This window comes from Styela clava, chromosome 8, assembly GCF_964204865.1.
Source record: "Styela clava chromosome 8, kaStyClav1.hap1.2, whole genome shotgun sequence".
Lineage (NCBI taxonomy): Eukaryota > Metazoa > Chordata > Ascidiacea > Stolidobranchia > Styelidae > Styela > Styela clava.
Window position 1 is genome coordinate 980,980 of NC_135257.1, and position 16,790 is coordinate 997,769.

General features: G+C 34.7%; 1 protein-coding gene across 1 annotated transcript; it reads right to left on the reverse strand.

Moving 5' to 3' along the window:
- Window positions 1–10,848: 10,848 nt before the first annotated feature.
- On the reverse strand, window positions 10,849–14,274 carry LOC120346609 (cytochrome P450 2H2-like). Its single transcript, XM_078115343.1, has 6 exons — window positions 13,734–14,274; window positions 13,214–13,389; window positions 12,887–13,017; window positions 11,946–12,088; window positions 11,444–11,726; window positions 10,849–11,246 (listed from the first exon to the last, which is right to left on the reverse strand). Exons 1-5 carry the CDS (start codon window positions 13,805–13,807, stop codon window positions 11,672–11,674), a joined length of 579 nt encoding a protein of 192 aa, XP_077971469.1. The 5' UTR covers window positions 13,808–14,274; the 3' UTR covers window positions 10,849–11,246; window positions 11,444–11,671.
- Between the last annotated feature and the right edge of the window lie 2,516 nt (window positions 14,275–16,790).

Consider the following 16,790-nt stretch of genomic DNA (forward strand, 5'->3'; position numbering starts at 1 on the left):
CTCGGATGGCTTCAATCCTTCTTTTATTGCTTCATGCCTGTGAGATTTGCAAAGGATAAATAATGGAATAACATAAGGATAAAATACTACACATATATCTATATATAAATACCTGAAATTAATTATTTACCAATGTATTGTCAGGAGGTTAAAATTCATATTTAAAATCTCTATTTAGGCTTAACTGAATAAAACTTTGAAAAATGGGAGACGAAATACTATAATTCAAACTATAATGTTCAAACATATTCGAGAATTCATATTTCGTGACTAACTCTTCAGAAATGAAAGTCGAGATTAAGATGCTCAAATGCTTTATTTATATACTTGTCAACACACGGCTCATCCATTCAGAACAACCCAATCTTGATTGAACATTTTGTATTAAAATATATTTCCATAATGTTGGTTTGACAATTTAGTAAAGTTTTTTTAGGGAACTATTTGAGTTGTAGAGCAGATCCAAAGAATGGCCAACCACAGGGCCCAGGCATATTTCTGAAATCAGTCGTTTCTGACATCTTGACTTATAAACTTCTAGGTGATTAAAATACTTCATATAGATAAAAGTTTCAACCCCGTGCTCGTTACTGAAAATGCAACCCATTCTGTTCTGCAAGCTAATTTTTTGTTCAAAATTAATTCAATGGCATCATGGCTGGAATATGCTATAGACACACATTATAGGGGTTATCAATTTGGTAATAAAAACATAGGGCCAGCTAAAATTGATCGATATTGCACTGATTAATCAATCAGTATGAGCTTTTAAACTTTAGTTACGAGTATTTGTACCCCAAGATTTCCGTGGAAATTGAAGTCTTTATCTCAACGAGAATATATATACTTTATCGAATAGTCATCGAAATATCAATCAATGAACATTTTTGTATTAGATTATCAAAGATTGAATTAATTTTTACTGTTTCTCTCAAGCAGAGTAGCTACAAATATAACCCAACAGGAACACCAACGACAATTTATCAAAACAATCCAGAAATCCCTTCGCATCCGAAATCTTTCTTCGTCCGCAACGTGACATTAATGTATGGACAATATGTGCGCCCTTATTAAGAAAAACTTCCATGCTTCCGCCATCATGAAATTGCTCGAAATGACCTCTTGAATTTTGAAATTGTCACAGGAAATCATCTTAATCATAAACAGAGCGTCATTAAATTCTACATTCTACGTGACATGCCTGGGATGCCGTTCGCAGTTTTGGTTGAATATTAAATAAAAATAATCCATAACAAGTTTATTACGTAGTTAAATTAAAAGATTCCCAACGAAATCCTTTAAAGCCGAGGATATTTGAGATTTAGAAGTCGAACGATGATTATATAACTGATGATAAATTTGGTATCAACTGCTTGGGTTATGTCATATCAAATAAAGCAAAATCAATTCCTCTTGTCGCCACTGCAAGTACTTCAATACTTTCATTCTTAAAAACAGCACCGTTTTTACAAGTTACAAGTCTTAGACGCTCTGCCTAGGCATCCGATATTAGACACTTCTCAGTTTCATGTTGAACAACCACACGCATTTTCTGTTAACGACAAATTGGTATTGTACCCAATTTGTACAGTATATATTTCTCAATACATTTTAGATGATTACAATAAAATCACAACAAGTGGTGAAAATGTTTATGTAGCCTACGTGTCTATGTGAAAAAGCATACTGTGATAGAATCACAAAAAGGGATGTGTTAGAGTTCACGCACAGTGTACCCTCCAGAAGCTGCTGCACATGCTTGGTTGGGAAATCTGGATTGAGTGTTTATGTTATTACAATATTATTTTAACTTCTTTATGCTGCAAATACACAAAATAAAAATACAATCAGTCAATATATATAGACTTTTGTCAGTTAATATCGCATCTCGAAGCAATGATGCTGATATTCGAGATGTCGTCGTGTCCGTGATAGATCTTGGATTCAAATTTCTCGTAGGTAAAGTAGCTGAAACTATAACCCAACACCAACGACAATTTAATAAAACAATCCATGAATCCACTACGTGTTCAAAGACTCACTCTGTTCACAACGTGACATTAATGTCTGAATAATATAAGCGCCGTTGTAAAAGGAAAATGTCCATGCTTCCTTCCATCATGAAATTACTCGAAATGATCTCTCGGGAAATTATGTTAAGCATCAACAGATTGTCATTAATATATATCACATTCTACGTGAGATGCCTGATAATGGATTTCGGTCGTGTACAGTGCGCGCTATGACACAGATAATGAAAATATGATATTTCAATTAAACGCGTTGCATTCACAACTACTTTCATGCATTAGTCAATGTAGCAAAGTGAACCGCACCGCCACGAACTTCAACACCTTCGAGATTATTGAGTTTCAATACTCACAGTGGCTTGCCATGCTGGGAAGGTTAAAGTAGAAAAAAGAAAAGTCTGAAATGACGAAAATTTAGTTTCAAAAATGCGTTTCAACATTTTCTATGGCAGTGATACATCTATTACGTCAGGTGGCTTTTCCAAACTTGCTAATATTGAGCAATTGGTTGGTGAAGAGAGTATACTGAATTTTTGACGATTTCATTCGCTAAATTAAAAGCATTTTCGTCGTTGAAAATTGTTGCAAAATGAATGTTTCTCTTCAATCAGTGACTTGAAATTTGACGGTATTTTTTACGACTCAGGACGCAGAAATTTCATGACTAACTAGTAGTGAATGTGTCGAACTACATATTATTAGTTTAAACAATTTAAATAATTTATTCCATTCAAAATACATAATTTTTTGAAAAGTTCACTAGGATATAAATTTTAGAATAAATTTGCCATACATCTATAACCTTTCATTTCTTCTTCAATTTTATGTTGAACTTCTTTCATCATACCTGGATGTTTCAAAAGAAATAAAATGATCCACATCAACCGGTTTGATACGGTTATTGAACCGGCCGATATCATGTCCATGAAAATAGGCGCAATGATTCCAAATCGCCTTGATTGGGTTCAAGGTATTCTAAACACTGAAAAGTGTATTTGCATCATATAAGTATGCCTGATTTTTTGAGGTGGTTTTCTTTAGGAGCGTATATGATCAACAAAACAACTACAATAAATCTATATAAAATTCATAAATTTGTGACTGATTAATGAAAAAATAAATGACATGCCAGTTTCACATAATAAAGATTAGTAACTGGCGTGTGTATTTTATTACTGTTAGACGTGCATTCAAATACAAAAAATCTTAAGACGTTGTTCAAAAACATTTAAAAACTGTATTTCGAGCCAAGTTATAAAACACGTCGCAAAAATTACAAATTTCATACAAAGTGAATTAAAAATCAACCAGATAATATACTGTACTGTTTCCCAACTTCAAAAAAAGAACAAGTCATGTCCTTCACATGGGACTGTTTTTCTAGTCAATGTTCTTCTATCAGATCAATTATCCTGATTAAAATTTATATTCTGCGGGTGGGTCCATCAGCCAGATAAATGTTAAATATGTTTTAAATAAATAATAAGACCCAATATGCTAATCTGATATAATTAGAATGCGTTAGAACTATTATGTCAAAGACTAATACTCTAATTTCGTCCAGAAAAAGGAAAGACGAACGATATTTGGGCTTATTCTTATGATGAGTCTACTGTTTTCAATCAGTTATCAATCCAAGTCCGGTATGTTAGTAGTTACTTTTTTTCAGATGCATGGCCCTGATAGTACATACGGGATATCTGAACTTATGTTTTCGTTTTGGTATGAAAACGATTTATATTGTAATCCATTAAAAATATTGTACGGCATGTGTATATTACCGTATAAACTAAGCACTCGGTCGATGAGTCGGTACTCCCGTACTGCTGCACAATGGCATTTATTTTTACAATATCATAGAGATCCAGAATAATGGACAGCTTACGATAGCAACACTTGAGCTAAAAACGCGGTTATAACATGGGAAACTGTTTTAGTAAAAATACTTCGATATAACCCTTCCAGCTTCTACCAACCGACATGCATAGCATACATGGCTACTCACACAATTCGCAAACATTTGTATGTATATTAGACTAGAAGACGGGGGAGTTTGAACAACATTGATATTACCAAAATGAAACGTGTAATACTGCAACATTTATACACTAGTCAATACATAGTTAATTCTTGATTATCTCGAACAAAGTATGTTCAGAATTCGCATTCAGGTATAAAACAAGTTTTAATCCCGCGGTAGGAAACCAGAATCTAGCACTGACATGGGCAAACTACGCCCGTTGATTATTAGGCTTCCCGCTGCTTGTCAGCAGGGAACCTATTGTATTCCTGTGTTTTATTATTATTATTATTTATTTATTATTATTTATTTATTATTATTATTATTTATTTTTATTATTTTTTTTTCAAATTGGTCCTACAGACTTGAAATTCACCTCAAATGTGCAGAAGTTCTCAGCTAGCAATAAAATGCAAATTTTGTGCATGACTGACCACGCTTTCACGCTCCAGTGAGCAAAACGCGTCTTCGTTTTTTTTGCGATTTCTCAAAATTGATACATGCTATTGGGTTGAAATTCATAACAATGCTTAATGGACATGTTCCGGATACGATATGTCAAGGATACGCATGAGTGACCTCGGCGATACGCTCCAGTGAGCAATATAGGATTTTACATTTTCATCTTCTCCTCGAGAACGACACCACTCAGAGACATGAAATTTACATCACATGCAGATAATAAGTCCCCCGTCATAAATTGCATGTTTTATGCATGACTGACCACGCTTTCACGCTCCAGTGAGCAAAACGCGTCTTCAGTTTTTTTGCGATATCTCAAAATTGATACATGCTATTGGGTTAAAATTCATAACAATGATAAATGGACATGTTCTGGATACGATATGTCAAGGATACGCATGAGTGACCTCGGCGATACGCTCCAGTGAGCAATATAGGATTTTACATTTTCATCTTCTCCTCGACAACGACACTACTTAGAGACATGAAATTTACATCACATGCAGATAATAAGTCGCCCATCATAAATTGCAAATTTTATGCATGACTGACCACGCGTTCACGCTCCAGTGAGCAAAAAGCGTCTTCAGTTTTTTTTACGCGGGAAGCCTGTTAAAGCTGCACGCAGCTCTAGTTCAATCTGATTCTCATGATTCTGCCACAGCCAAACTAAACCCAAATTTTGATGTTTTAGTTAAAAAATAGCTCAAGGAATTCGTTAATATTATATTTAGTTTTGGCACGAGGCTTTTGTAACACTGTAGATATTGTTCATATATAATTGTCATTATTTACGTCACACTTACATGGCCCGCCAGTCCAGATAGGCAAAATTATTGACCCCTGGTCTAAAAACCTTGCACACCCCTATTTAGTATGATGGCATTCCTATTCATCAGAAATCTATAAAAAATCACTTGTTTGAAAAAATTTCTACATCAGGCAAAAATTAGTATGCATTGCCGTCTATTAAAAATGTTTACAATATGTTCAGTACCTACAAGAAAAACAACCTGGGCCATACGATACAGTAAGTAATCTCCCAATGCAACAGACTCTCCGTTCTCAATAAAATCTTTCAAATCTTCAGACAACAATTGTTCACAAATTATTTTGGAAAGCTCTAAATAACATTTTTGAACTTATTCCATGGTTCAAAATACTTGAATATATACAAAGCAGTATTTGTTTATTTCAGAACGTTGGTACTTATTTGTAAGTGAGATGCATTTATTTCTGCTGGTTTGAAGAAAATGTGGGAATAATGCTAGGTATATTATAAATATTTGAAGAAGGTAGCATCAGCATATATAATTTTCAGCTTTTGAATGGGAGTTTGCCAGCTTATAAAGAAATATAACCGCCAAATTTATTCAGTCAAATAAAAAAAATTCAGATAGCTGAGATAAAAAAAAAACTGCTGAACTACGGAAATGATATTGTAGAGTATTTTAAAATATGTTATCCCTACATAAGCTATATTAGCTTACCTAACATTACTGATGCTACCGATTTGACCACAAATGGTTTCCACTTTTTCCATGAATCTCAATACTCGATGAAGAATAGTCCCCGATTATCTCGGATGGCTTCAATCCTTCTTTTATTGCTTCATACCTGTGAGATTTGCAAAGGATAAATAATGGAATAACATAAGGATAAAATACTACACATATATCTATATATAAATACCTGAAATTAATTATTTACCAATGTATTGTCAGGAGGTTAAAATTCATATTTAAAATCTCTATTTAGGCTTAACTGAATAAAACTTTGAAAAATGTGAGACGAAATACTATAATTCAAACTATAATGTTCAAACATATTCGAGAATTCATATTTCGTGACTAACTCTTCAGAAATGAAAGTCGAGATTAAGATGCTCAAATGCTTTATTTATATACTTGTCAACACACGGCTCATCCATTCAGAACAACCCAATCTTGATTGAACATTTTGTATTAAAATAAATTTCCATAATGTTGGTTTGACAATTTAGTAAAGTTTTTTTAGGGAACTATTTGAGTTGTAGAGCAGATCCAAAGAATGGCCAACCACAGGGCCCAGGCATATTTCTGAAATCAGTCGTTTCTGACATCTTAATTTATAAACTTCTAGGTGATTAAAATACTTCATATAGATAAAAGTTTCAACCCCGTGCTCGTTACTGAAAATGCAACCCATTCTGTTCTGCAAGCTAATTTTTTGTTCAAAATTAATTCAATGGCATCATGGCTGGAATATGCTATAGACACACATTATAGAGGTTATCAATTTGGTAATAAAAACATGGGGCCAGCTAAAATTGATCGATATTGCACTGATTAATCAATCAGTATGAGCTTTTAAACTTTAGTTACGAGTATTTGTACCCCAAGATTTCCGTGGAAATTGAAGTCTTTATCTCAACGAGAATATATATACTTTATCGAATAGTCATCGAAATATCAATCAATGAACATTTTTGTATTAGATTATCAAAGATTGAATTAATTTTTACTGTTTCTCTCAAGCAGAGTAGCTACAAATATAACCCAACAGAAACACCAACGACAATTTATCAAAACAATCCAGAAATCCCTTCGCATCCGAAATCTTTCTTCGTCCGCAACGTGACATTAATGTATGGACAATATGTGCGCCCTTATTAAGAAAAACTTCCATGCTTCCGCCATCATGAAATTGCTCGAAATGACCTCTTGAATTTTGAAATTGTCACAGGAAATCATCTTAATCATAAACAGAGCGTCATTAAATTCTACATTCTACGTGACATGCCTGGGATGCCGTTCGCAGTTTTGGTTGAATATTAAATAAAAATAATCCATAACAAGTTTATTACGTAGTTAAATTAAAAGATTCCCAACGAAATCCTTTAAAGCCGAGGATATTTGAGATTTAGAAGTCGAACGATGATTATATAACTGATGATAAATTTGGTATCAACTGCTTGGGTTATGTCATATCAAATAAAGCAAAATCAATTCCTCTTGTCGCCACTGCAAGTACTTCAATACTTTCATTCTTAAAAACAGCACCGTTTTTACAAGTTACAAGTCTTAGACGCTCTGCCTAGGCATCCGATATTAGACACTTCTCAGTTTCATGTTGAACAACCACACACATTTTCTGTTAACGAAAAATTGGTATTGTACCCAGTTTGTACAGTATATATTTCTCAATACATTTTAGATGGTTACAATAGATAGAATCACAAAAATGGATATGTTAGAGTTCACGCACAGTGTACCCTCCAGAAGCTGCTGCACATGCTTGGTTGGGAAATCTGGATTGAGTTTTTATGTTATTACAATATTATTTTAACTTCTTTATGCTGCAAATACACAAAATAAAAATACAATCAGTCAATATATATAGACTTTTGTCAGTTAATATCGCATCTCGAAGCAATGATGCTGATATTCGAGATATCGTCGTGTCCGTGATAGATCTTGGATTCAAATCTGGAACAAATTCAAGCAAACAACTGCTTTAACATTTTCATAAAATATTGTATTCAAATTTAAGTCGAAAAACGGTTTCTTTTCAACATCTAGACTGGTGTTTTGAATCAGATTCTTCGTACATTAGAGGCATAACTTTTTTTCATATCCGCATTAAGGCTGTATGTCAATGCTGCAAACTGCATATCCAAACGCCATCCAGGCTCAAAAAGTTCTGCTTGTTGTTGAGGCAGAAACCTGTAGCATCCAGCCAGCAAATTCCATATGCAGAGCACGCAACGAGTCGCAAACAGCTGTATTTTTCTAATTTTCCGCTTGTAACCTTTGTTGCTAAAACATGCTTGATATTAAATTAGTGTGGGTGGGTCTTGCTCGAACTATCTGACTAAACAACTTCTTAAAATCCCCTCGAGTCATGCTTGTAAAGTACTCCAAAAAACTCTCTCCTGTCGTGTCCCAACTACGCCACTATTTCAGTATTTGTTCTGCGATTATCCGTTTCAATTTTTATCCTGTCTTACTTTCTAGCTTAATCACTTCTCCTCAACTACTTGAGATTTTCTTTTAACCTCAAATCTTCACTAAGAAGTGACTCATTTATAGTAGCCTCTTCGCCAAGATCAGCAGATGTTTTGATTTCGCAGCTACTACGATGAATAACCTAAGAAAACCTAACATAACACTAAATTTTGTGATTAACAATGTTTAAAAAAGCGTTTTGAAATCTGCTGAAACCAAACTTATAGTGCGATCATTTTAAGTTTTAGTTTTAATATTTCAGAATGCAGCTTTCCAATCAAGAAATTTAAGTTGCGGATTTACCTCTTTATTAGTTATTATTTTTAGCATTTAGTCGCCGATGATCATAATATGTTTTTCACATTGAACACATAATTTCCCACGAGAACAAAAGAGCAATTATTGTTGTCATTATGGAACAATACATGTACATGCCAAAGGAAATTTTCGATTTAGGGAGAATAAACACCGGCGTAAAGATGTTGAAGGTTTAAAAATACGCCATGCTGACGAAAACAATCGCAATTGTAACAAAATGCAATCGCGCACGTTATTAGCGACCTTTTAGGTCTTCCGAAAATGTCAAAAGGGACAAGATTCGGCCCCTAGTTCATTAATATGTTTGCCAAGTGTCAAATTTACAGCTTTAGTATATATAATTTATCTTTGAAATTTAGATATATTTATGACTTGTATTAACCCTAGTAAAAAGGATTTAGCGTTTTAATTAAGTAAAGTACTTTTAACTTACTCAGGAATATTAATCGGAAAGTAACAATTTTAACATTTATTTTGGGGCTCCGTGAATAGTATTCAACCTTTCAAGGGCTCCGCAACACAAAAAGTTTGAGAACCCCTGCTCTAGGACTAGGTAACACTTTCACAAATCATAGTATGTACGAATAGCAATGCATGAACTGAGGAACTCTGGAACGGGATAATGAGAACGTTCGCGCTCTGATGAGAAAAAAAACTTTGAGAGTTGGCAAACGCGGCGTGACTAATATAGTAAATATATTAATATACCATTACCAAAACACTTTGAGCCATTGGCCATTATTGTACCACAATGACGTCGGCGCTAGAGGGCCGTTCGCAGAAAGGTGCGAGGTAAAAGGGAAAAACCATTGAAGAAAAATTTTAACTTTGGAGATCCGAAAGCTGAAATAATTGATGGGTGATGGCTCAAGTCATTCATATATCAGACTTCAAATATCCGTCAGTTGCTGGTAATAGATAGCACCGTCCACTTTTAAAAGAATTAAAGATGAGTAATGTATCAGATCCATACTAAATTCGCCCAGGACGTTCGTTGATAATTTTGAGCAAAATCTATTATCCAGTGAATTGCAGTGAACCAAACACGGCTTGATTGCATATATATTCAATATTATACACTTAGCTCTGTAAAACTAAGCTACATTCTATTAGTAGATTATGAATAAGGATAGTATAGGATAGGGTTTACATATTTATCCCGGGCGAGAGGAAAGCCGATAAGACGGCTTATCCATATGGCGAACCACGGCCTCTCGTCCGGTTACTATTCCAAGTCGGGTATGGGATTAGTTATTTTGTTTGTTTTCGGAAGCATGGACTTGGTGGTGGAGGAAGCCGTAACAGACCAGCGGTTACGTGAACCACCCAACGACGGCGAAGAGTCCAGCAATCCTCTCGCACATAACCATCCCTGCATGGGATTCGAACCTGCGAACCCACGCAGAGTAATTAGAGGTGCGGTGGCGAGCGTGTTCCTAACGCTTAGCCCGTTGAGCCACACCGCCGCGCCGTGTGCCGCCGCCGGTGCCGTTCATACAAATATTCATCTTACACCCCCAACGTTTGTCATAACAACTCATGATATTTCGAAGCCATAAGCAGAAAAAACTCTTTCATACTGAGTACACCCAAGCGTGTGACATCTGTGGCAATACAACCGGCTTTTCGTAAAATAAACCGGGAGCTGTGGCGTTTACCGCTTACTATTCATAGACTTTGTTTCTGAGACTCAGATTTTTAAAAGCGAACCGTGTAGAAATCGACCGATATTTAGTATGTTCCATTGATCGACGTAGTAATGAGAATTCATTGGCGTAATTTTGCATTAGATTAAAAATTAAATGATCATCATGTTGTTAGTATTCCTTTTCTTTTTTTCCCCCTCTTTTTGTGAAAAAATCGCTTTTCTCAAGTTGCGGTACGTTTTGGATTTCGTGTCCATATATTTGAAAACAACTACCTTGATTTGAATAATATGCTAGTTATATTGAGCGTTGCATTTGTCAAATTCCGCAGTAGGTATATAAACAAATACAAATATCTTCAAATAAAACTGTTGTATTATTAGAAATGACAGTAAACTTAGCAAACTGATGAGAAAATATACTCGATATCTGTGCTGAGCAGAAACTCTCGGATAAAGTTAACTTGGTGATATTACTTTTTGTCATTAAAATTTTTATATTCTCAACAAACGCTATTTAAAATTTCGTGCCAGGTGCAGATTTTTTATATGGACTTTTATATGACTATTAATTACCATTTAAGGTAAATGAAAAAGCATAAGAAAAAGGTAAATTAAATCTGGATTAAATAATATTTTCTTAGGCTATGTATACAAATTGTCAGAGATTTTGTTTTGTTTGTCGATGAGTCAGCATAACTTTGTAGTCGGGAGACTGCAGTATAGCAGATGATATGCCAGTCATGTCTACATCTTCGTACTCCGGGTCTAACGACACATCATAGCTGTTTGAACGAGAAGATGTATAATTAGAATAATATAAACTCATTTACGGTAAATATAATAGATATATCATAAAGTAATATAAATATTTTACAAATAATCTGTAACCTATTTAAATGTAAGCGCTGATAAAATAGATGATGTCACCAAAACATATTTCAATAATTTGCGGTTTCCATAACTCTGAGAAAATACTAACCGTAGCATTGTTGTAGCTGAAAAGACAAAGATATCAGCTTCTGCAATTTGTTTTCCAATGCATTTACGTTCTCCAACTGAGAATGTTATCACGTGATCCGATTTCACAAATTTTCCGTCTTTGTCCAAATGCCTGTCTGGGCGAAAAGCTTCGACGTCCGGCCCCCAGTACTTCAGATCATGATGAACACTCCACAAATTTGGATGAATGACAACGTCTTTTGGTATCTTATATCCACCAACTACAGTATCTGAAATGGTTTTGTGGTACAGCGCGCCTGGAGCTATTGGGCGCAACCTCATAGTTTCAATCAAAGGCAATAATAGTAATATTCAAGTAGTTACTTGTATGGCAGATGCATGATCCTGGGGTCCAGAGGGATACGTGAACTACCTCTTCGACTTAGTGCAAAAACGATTTATACCCTAATTCATTAGAATTATTTCATGCACATGTATATATGTAACACTTTTCTATTGCTTCACGTTAGTCCCTCACTTACCTGGAAAATGGGAGGAAACACGACAGTGACGGAGCGAACGATAATAGGGAGAATTTGATATTAGCTAATGGCGCGTAGATGTCGGATACGAGCTCTTGCAATTCCATTTTCTTCTTTGACAAAAATTCTTTGTTCATACAACTCTGAATAACAAGTCGTGTGTTGGTAAGATATTGACAAAACGCTGTAATCAGAGTCGTTTCTCGTCACAAAATTCAAATTTGTGTATTGTGATGTGGTAAATCGCCTTGCGTTACAATATTACATAATGCACTACAGAATAAGGGCAGTTTACACATATTTTAGAATCAGGCTAGAAATGCTTGGTTATACCTGAGGATTTTTTTTTTGTGAAAATAACTCGATACGTTTCTCCCGGCGGATCTGCATAGCATATGGGCTATCTACTCACCTAATTCGAAAACGTCATCGATATTACAAAAATGAAACGTGAAATACTGCATTATATATATATATATATATATATATATGCTAATTGCCAGATAGTTGATACCTTGGTTTATTAAGCAAAATACAATTGAGTTTACATTTTTCTAGCCAAGAAAACTTTTTTACTAGACGGTGACGCCCAGGTTCTAACATGATAGAATTCGTATTCATCAGTATAGTATCCCATAAATGGTCACTAGTAAAAAAAGAACAAATTATACATTTGACTAAAAATTACATATATTCCGGTCTATAAAAATGTTTACAATAATATGGTTCCATTACATTTGAACCCACGTACATTTGAACCCATGACAATTGCCCCTGCATACTATTGCACCTATGAAAATTTTTTTGTTTTACGGATATTTGAACCCATACTAACCCTAACCCATGGGATTTAGCACCCGCATATAGGTTGAACCTGCGGATATACACATGGGTTCAAATGTACGGTCACCCAATAATATATATATATGCTTAGTACTTACAAGAAAAACAACCTGGGCCATACGATACAGTAAATAATCTCCCAAAGCTACAGACTCTCCGTTTTCAATAAAATCTTTCAAATCTTCAGACAAAAATTCATCTGCTTGTTCACAAATTATTTGGGGAAGATCTAAAACAATTTGTAAGCTACTTGAAAACCTGAAAGTTTGAAAAATGTCTAAAGCAATTCTTATTTGTTTGCGTTGGTATAAGTTGCCTTCATGGATTTATATCAGGTAACTTATAGATAAATTAGCACCAGAGTAAGCAGAAGTCAATTTTGTATTTTTCCATATGTTATAATTACAAGAGCTATACTAACTTACCTGGCATCACCGATGCTACCGATTTCACCACGAATGGTTTCCAATTTTTCCATGAATCCCCATACTGAATGAAGAATAGTCCTCGATTATCTCGTATGGCTTCGAATAATGGACCGGTAATACGACCAGACATCTCACTTTTATTTGTTAACAATCCTTCTTTTATTGCATCGTACCTGTGAGATTTGCATATGATCTATTATTACCTTATTATAAAGATAAAATACTGCTCAAATATTCGATATAAAATTAGCTAGAATTCACCTATCTTTTATCGTCATGACGAGTTCTAGAATTAGTATTTAAAATTTCAAGGCAGCTTACTTCATTGAATCTTTTGAGTAAGTTAAAAATATGAGACAAAATACTAAATCTACGCCGCAAATTTCATATATATTATTATATATTTGAAAATTTATATTTCGTGACTAACCCTACAGAAACAAATGAACGCCGAGATTAAGATGGCCAATTGTCAATTTATATATCTCTTACTATCTACCGTCAAAGCATAGCTCACCCATTTAGAGCAGATCCAAACAATGGCCATCCCCATGGCCCAGGCATATTTCTGAATTCAGTCGTTTCTGACATCTTGATTAATATCCTTCTAGAATCTATAGATGATTCAACTACCTCATATAGCTAAATGTTTCAAAATCGTGCTTGTAAGTGAAAATTCGACGATTCTGTTTTGCGAACTAATTTATTATTTAATAATACCTCAATAGAATCAGAGCTGAAATATTCTAGACACACGTTAGAGAAGTTATCAGTTTGTTAATATAAACATGACCGCAGATAAAATTGGTCGATGTAGCACTGATCATACAATTAATAGGAGGTTTCAAACTTTATTCAAGGATTGCATAGAAATTGATGTTTTTTTTCAACAAGAACATACTTTTTATAAATAGCCTGGCGTATGGCGTAACTCTAATCTGGTACACATAATGCGTTCCGGTGTCCGCCATCTTGGTTCACATACTTCAAGAGTACCAATTTTTAATTAAAGATTGAATTATTTATTGCTGTTTCTCACAGGTACAGTAGCTGAAACTATAACCCAACACCAACGACAATTTATTAAACAATCCATGAATCCACTACGTGTCCAAAGATTCTCTCTGTCCACAACGTGACATTAAAGTCTGAATAATATCGGCGCCGTTGTTAAGGGGAAATGTCCATACTTCCTTCCCTCATGAAATTACTCGAAATGCTCTCTCGGGAAATTATGTTAAGCATCAACAGATTGTCATTAATATCACATTCTACGTGAGATGCCTGATAATGGATTTCACTCGTGTACAGTGCGCGCTATGACACAGATAATGAAAATATGATACTTCAATTAAACGCGCTGCATTCACAACTACTTTCATGCATTAGTCAATGTAGCAAAGTGAACCGCACCGCCACGAACTTCAACACCTTCTTGGTACCTGCTTGGTATATTAAAAATATTTGAAGAAGTTAGCAACAGCACATATCATTTTGAATTTTTAACTGCAAGTTTGTCAAACGTAAAAAACGGATATATACAAATGCATTTGATACGGTTATGATGCCATTTATTTATTAATTTTTTTTATAATCTCCATCTTTTACATAGAGATCTAATTGTAAGGATCTACATTTCAAAACATTTGGCGTTTTTTTTAGTTTTATATTGTCTACCCGTCTTATGTGGACAAATGGATGGAAATTGAAGTCAATTTATATTTGAATATGAACCAAAGTAACAGTATGTTACAGAAGTAACAGTGAAATATTTAGTCAGCATTTACTCTGATGAATAGGCTGCACTAAGTGAAAAATGAGTCATATAATATTTCGTGGATGAAGTCGCATATAAAAAAATCTATATTATATGTTACAAATTTTGAAATGCCGTGCAATATCGGTTGTCAAACTAACATTCAATATATTAGATTTTATCGACAGGACATTTGATTGCAAACAACTTGTTCGAACTTGAAATTGAATAGACTACAATGCTCAAGAGTCAAGACAAGCCTTTTGTCAATGAGTTTAAACAATTTTCACTAATTATTGAATCAAATAGGACTGACGGAAGTGTACCAGCTATGTCCAAGCAATATTTCATCCTCTAAAACAGTGGTCCTTAAAGTATGGGTCGCGACCCAAACATGGGTCGCGGAAGGTTTAAAAATGGGTCGCGACAAGGTCGTCAACGCAAGGGCAATCTAAGAGGAGAAGGAAGAATTTTCAGCTTTCCCAATGTTTCAATTTAGCTTCTAAACTCTGGTATTTAAAAATAATGAAATATAAAATTTCATTCACGGAAAGAACTGTCTTGTGCTCATTGTTACATCACAATTCTGATATGCCAGTCACGTGTATTAGTTTTATGGTATCGGTAACCATGCACGTCGCTTGTCGTTGTGTTGACCGCGTGGAATGTCGTCTTAGTGGATAAAAATAACCAACAATGGGTGTCTTTTTGGTAATGTAAATTGTAATAGACGACGCAATGAAAAAGCTCGCTTCTCGACATTAGATTATTCAATTTCTAGAGAAAATGTGACTTCATCTCGAGGCACCATTTACCGCGAACGAAGCAGTGTGTGCACATTTGATGAGTAAAAAGTTGTATATTGCGAGAGATACCGAAGGCCAGCTAGGATGTTGTGTTTGCGACGGACAGGGGACGCCTTTTCTGCTACAATTCGCGACAAGGCACTTGTGCGAGCGAGGATATTTGGCACTGACGTTTATCAAAACTAAGCTCGCAATCGCCTCGATACCCGTGACAACTTGTGTATTGCGTTAAGTAAAATAGAGCTGTGTATTGAAGATATAATGAAAAGGAAATTTCAGTTTCATCAATCTCACTGAGTCAATGGACTGTTTCTAATAAATAGTTGTCTGTATTTGAGTCAAACTGTACTAACATTAAAAACACATTTTGCATTATTTAGGATTGGGTCGCGAGTATTCATAAAACTCAGATTTGGGTCGCGCTCGAAAAAGTTTAAGAACCACTGCTCTAAAAGGATGAACATCATTTTTATTGTTGTAAATTGTTTACTATAGCATATTTACATTTAAAACGCCATTTGCGAACGTCACAATACATGAGGAAAATGCTCAAATATAGGAACACCAAGGACATAACAGAGAAGTATCAAACCTTTACAGTACACTTACGGGTAGTCTATACATCATCAAAAAACTCCTGACTTTGCTGAGCTGAAATGCGATCGCGGAACCGCCATACGGTGCCAAATTTTTTATTTTTGATAACGTCATTGCACAAAACTGAGTGTGATACGAGCCCCATTCTGACATCATATAATAGATGTATATAGCGAACCGATATTTAGTATGTTCCATTGATCGACGTAGTAATGAGAATTCATTGGCGTAATTTTGCATTAGATTAAAGGCATTTACGGCGTTCTGTAATTTTATTGGACACGAAATAAACCAATAGATCGTTTGTTATTCTGTTGTAGATCTAGATGATCATCATGTTGTTAGTATTCCTTTTCTTCCCCCTCTCTTTTTGTGAAAAATCGCTTTTCTCAAGTTGCGGTACGTTTTAGATTTC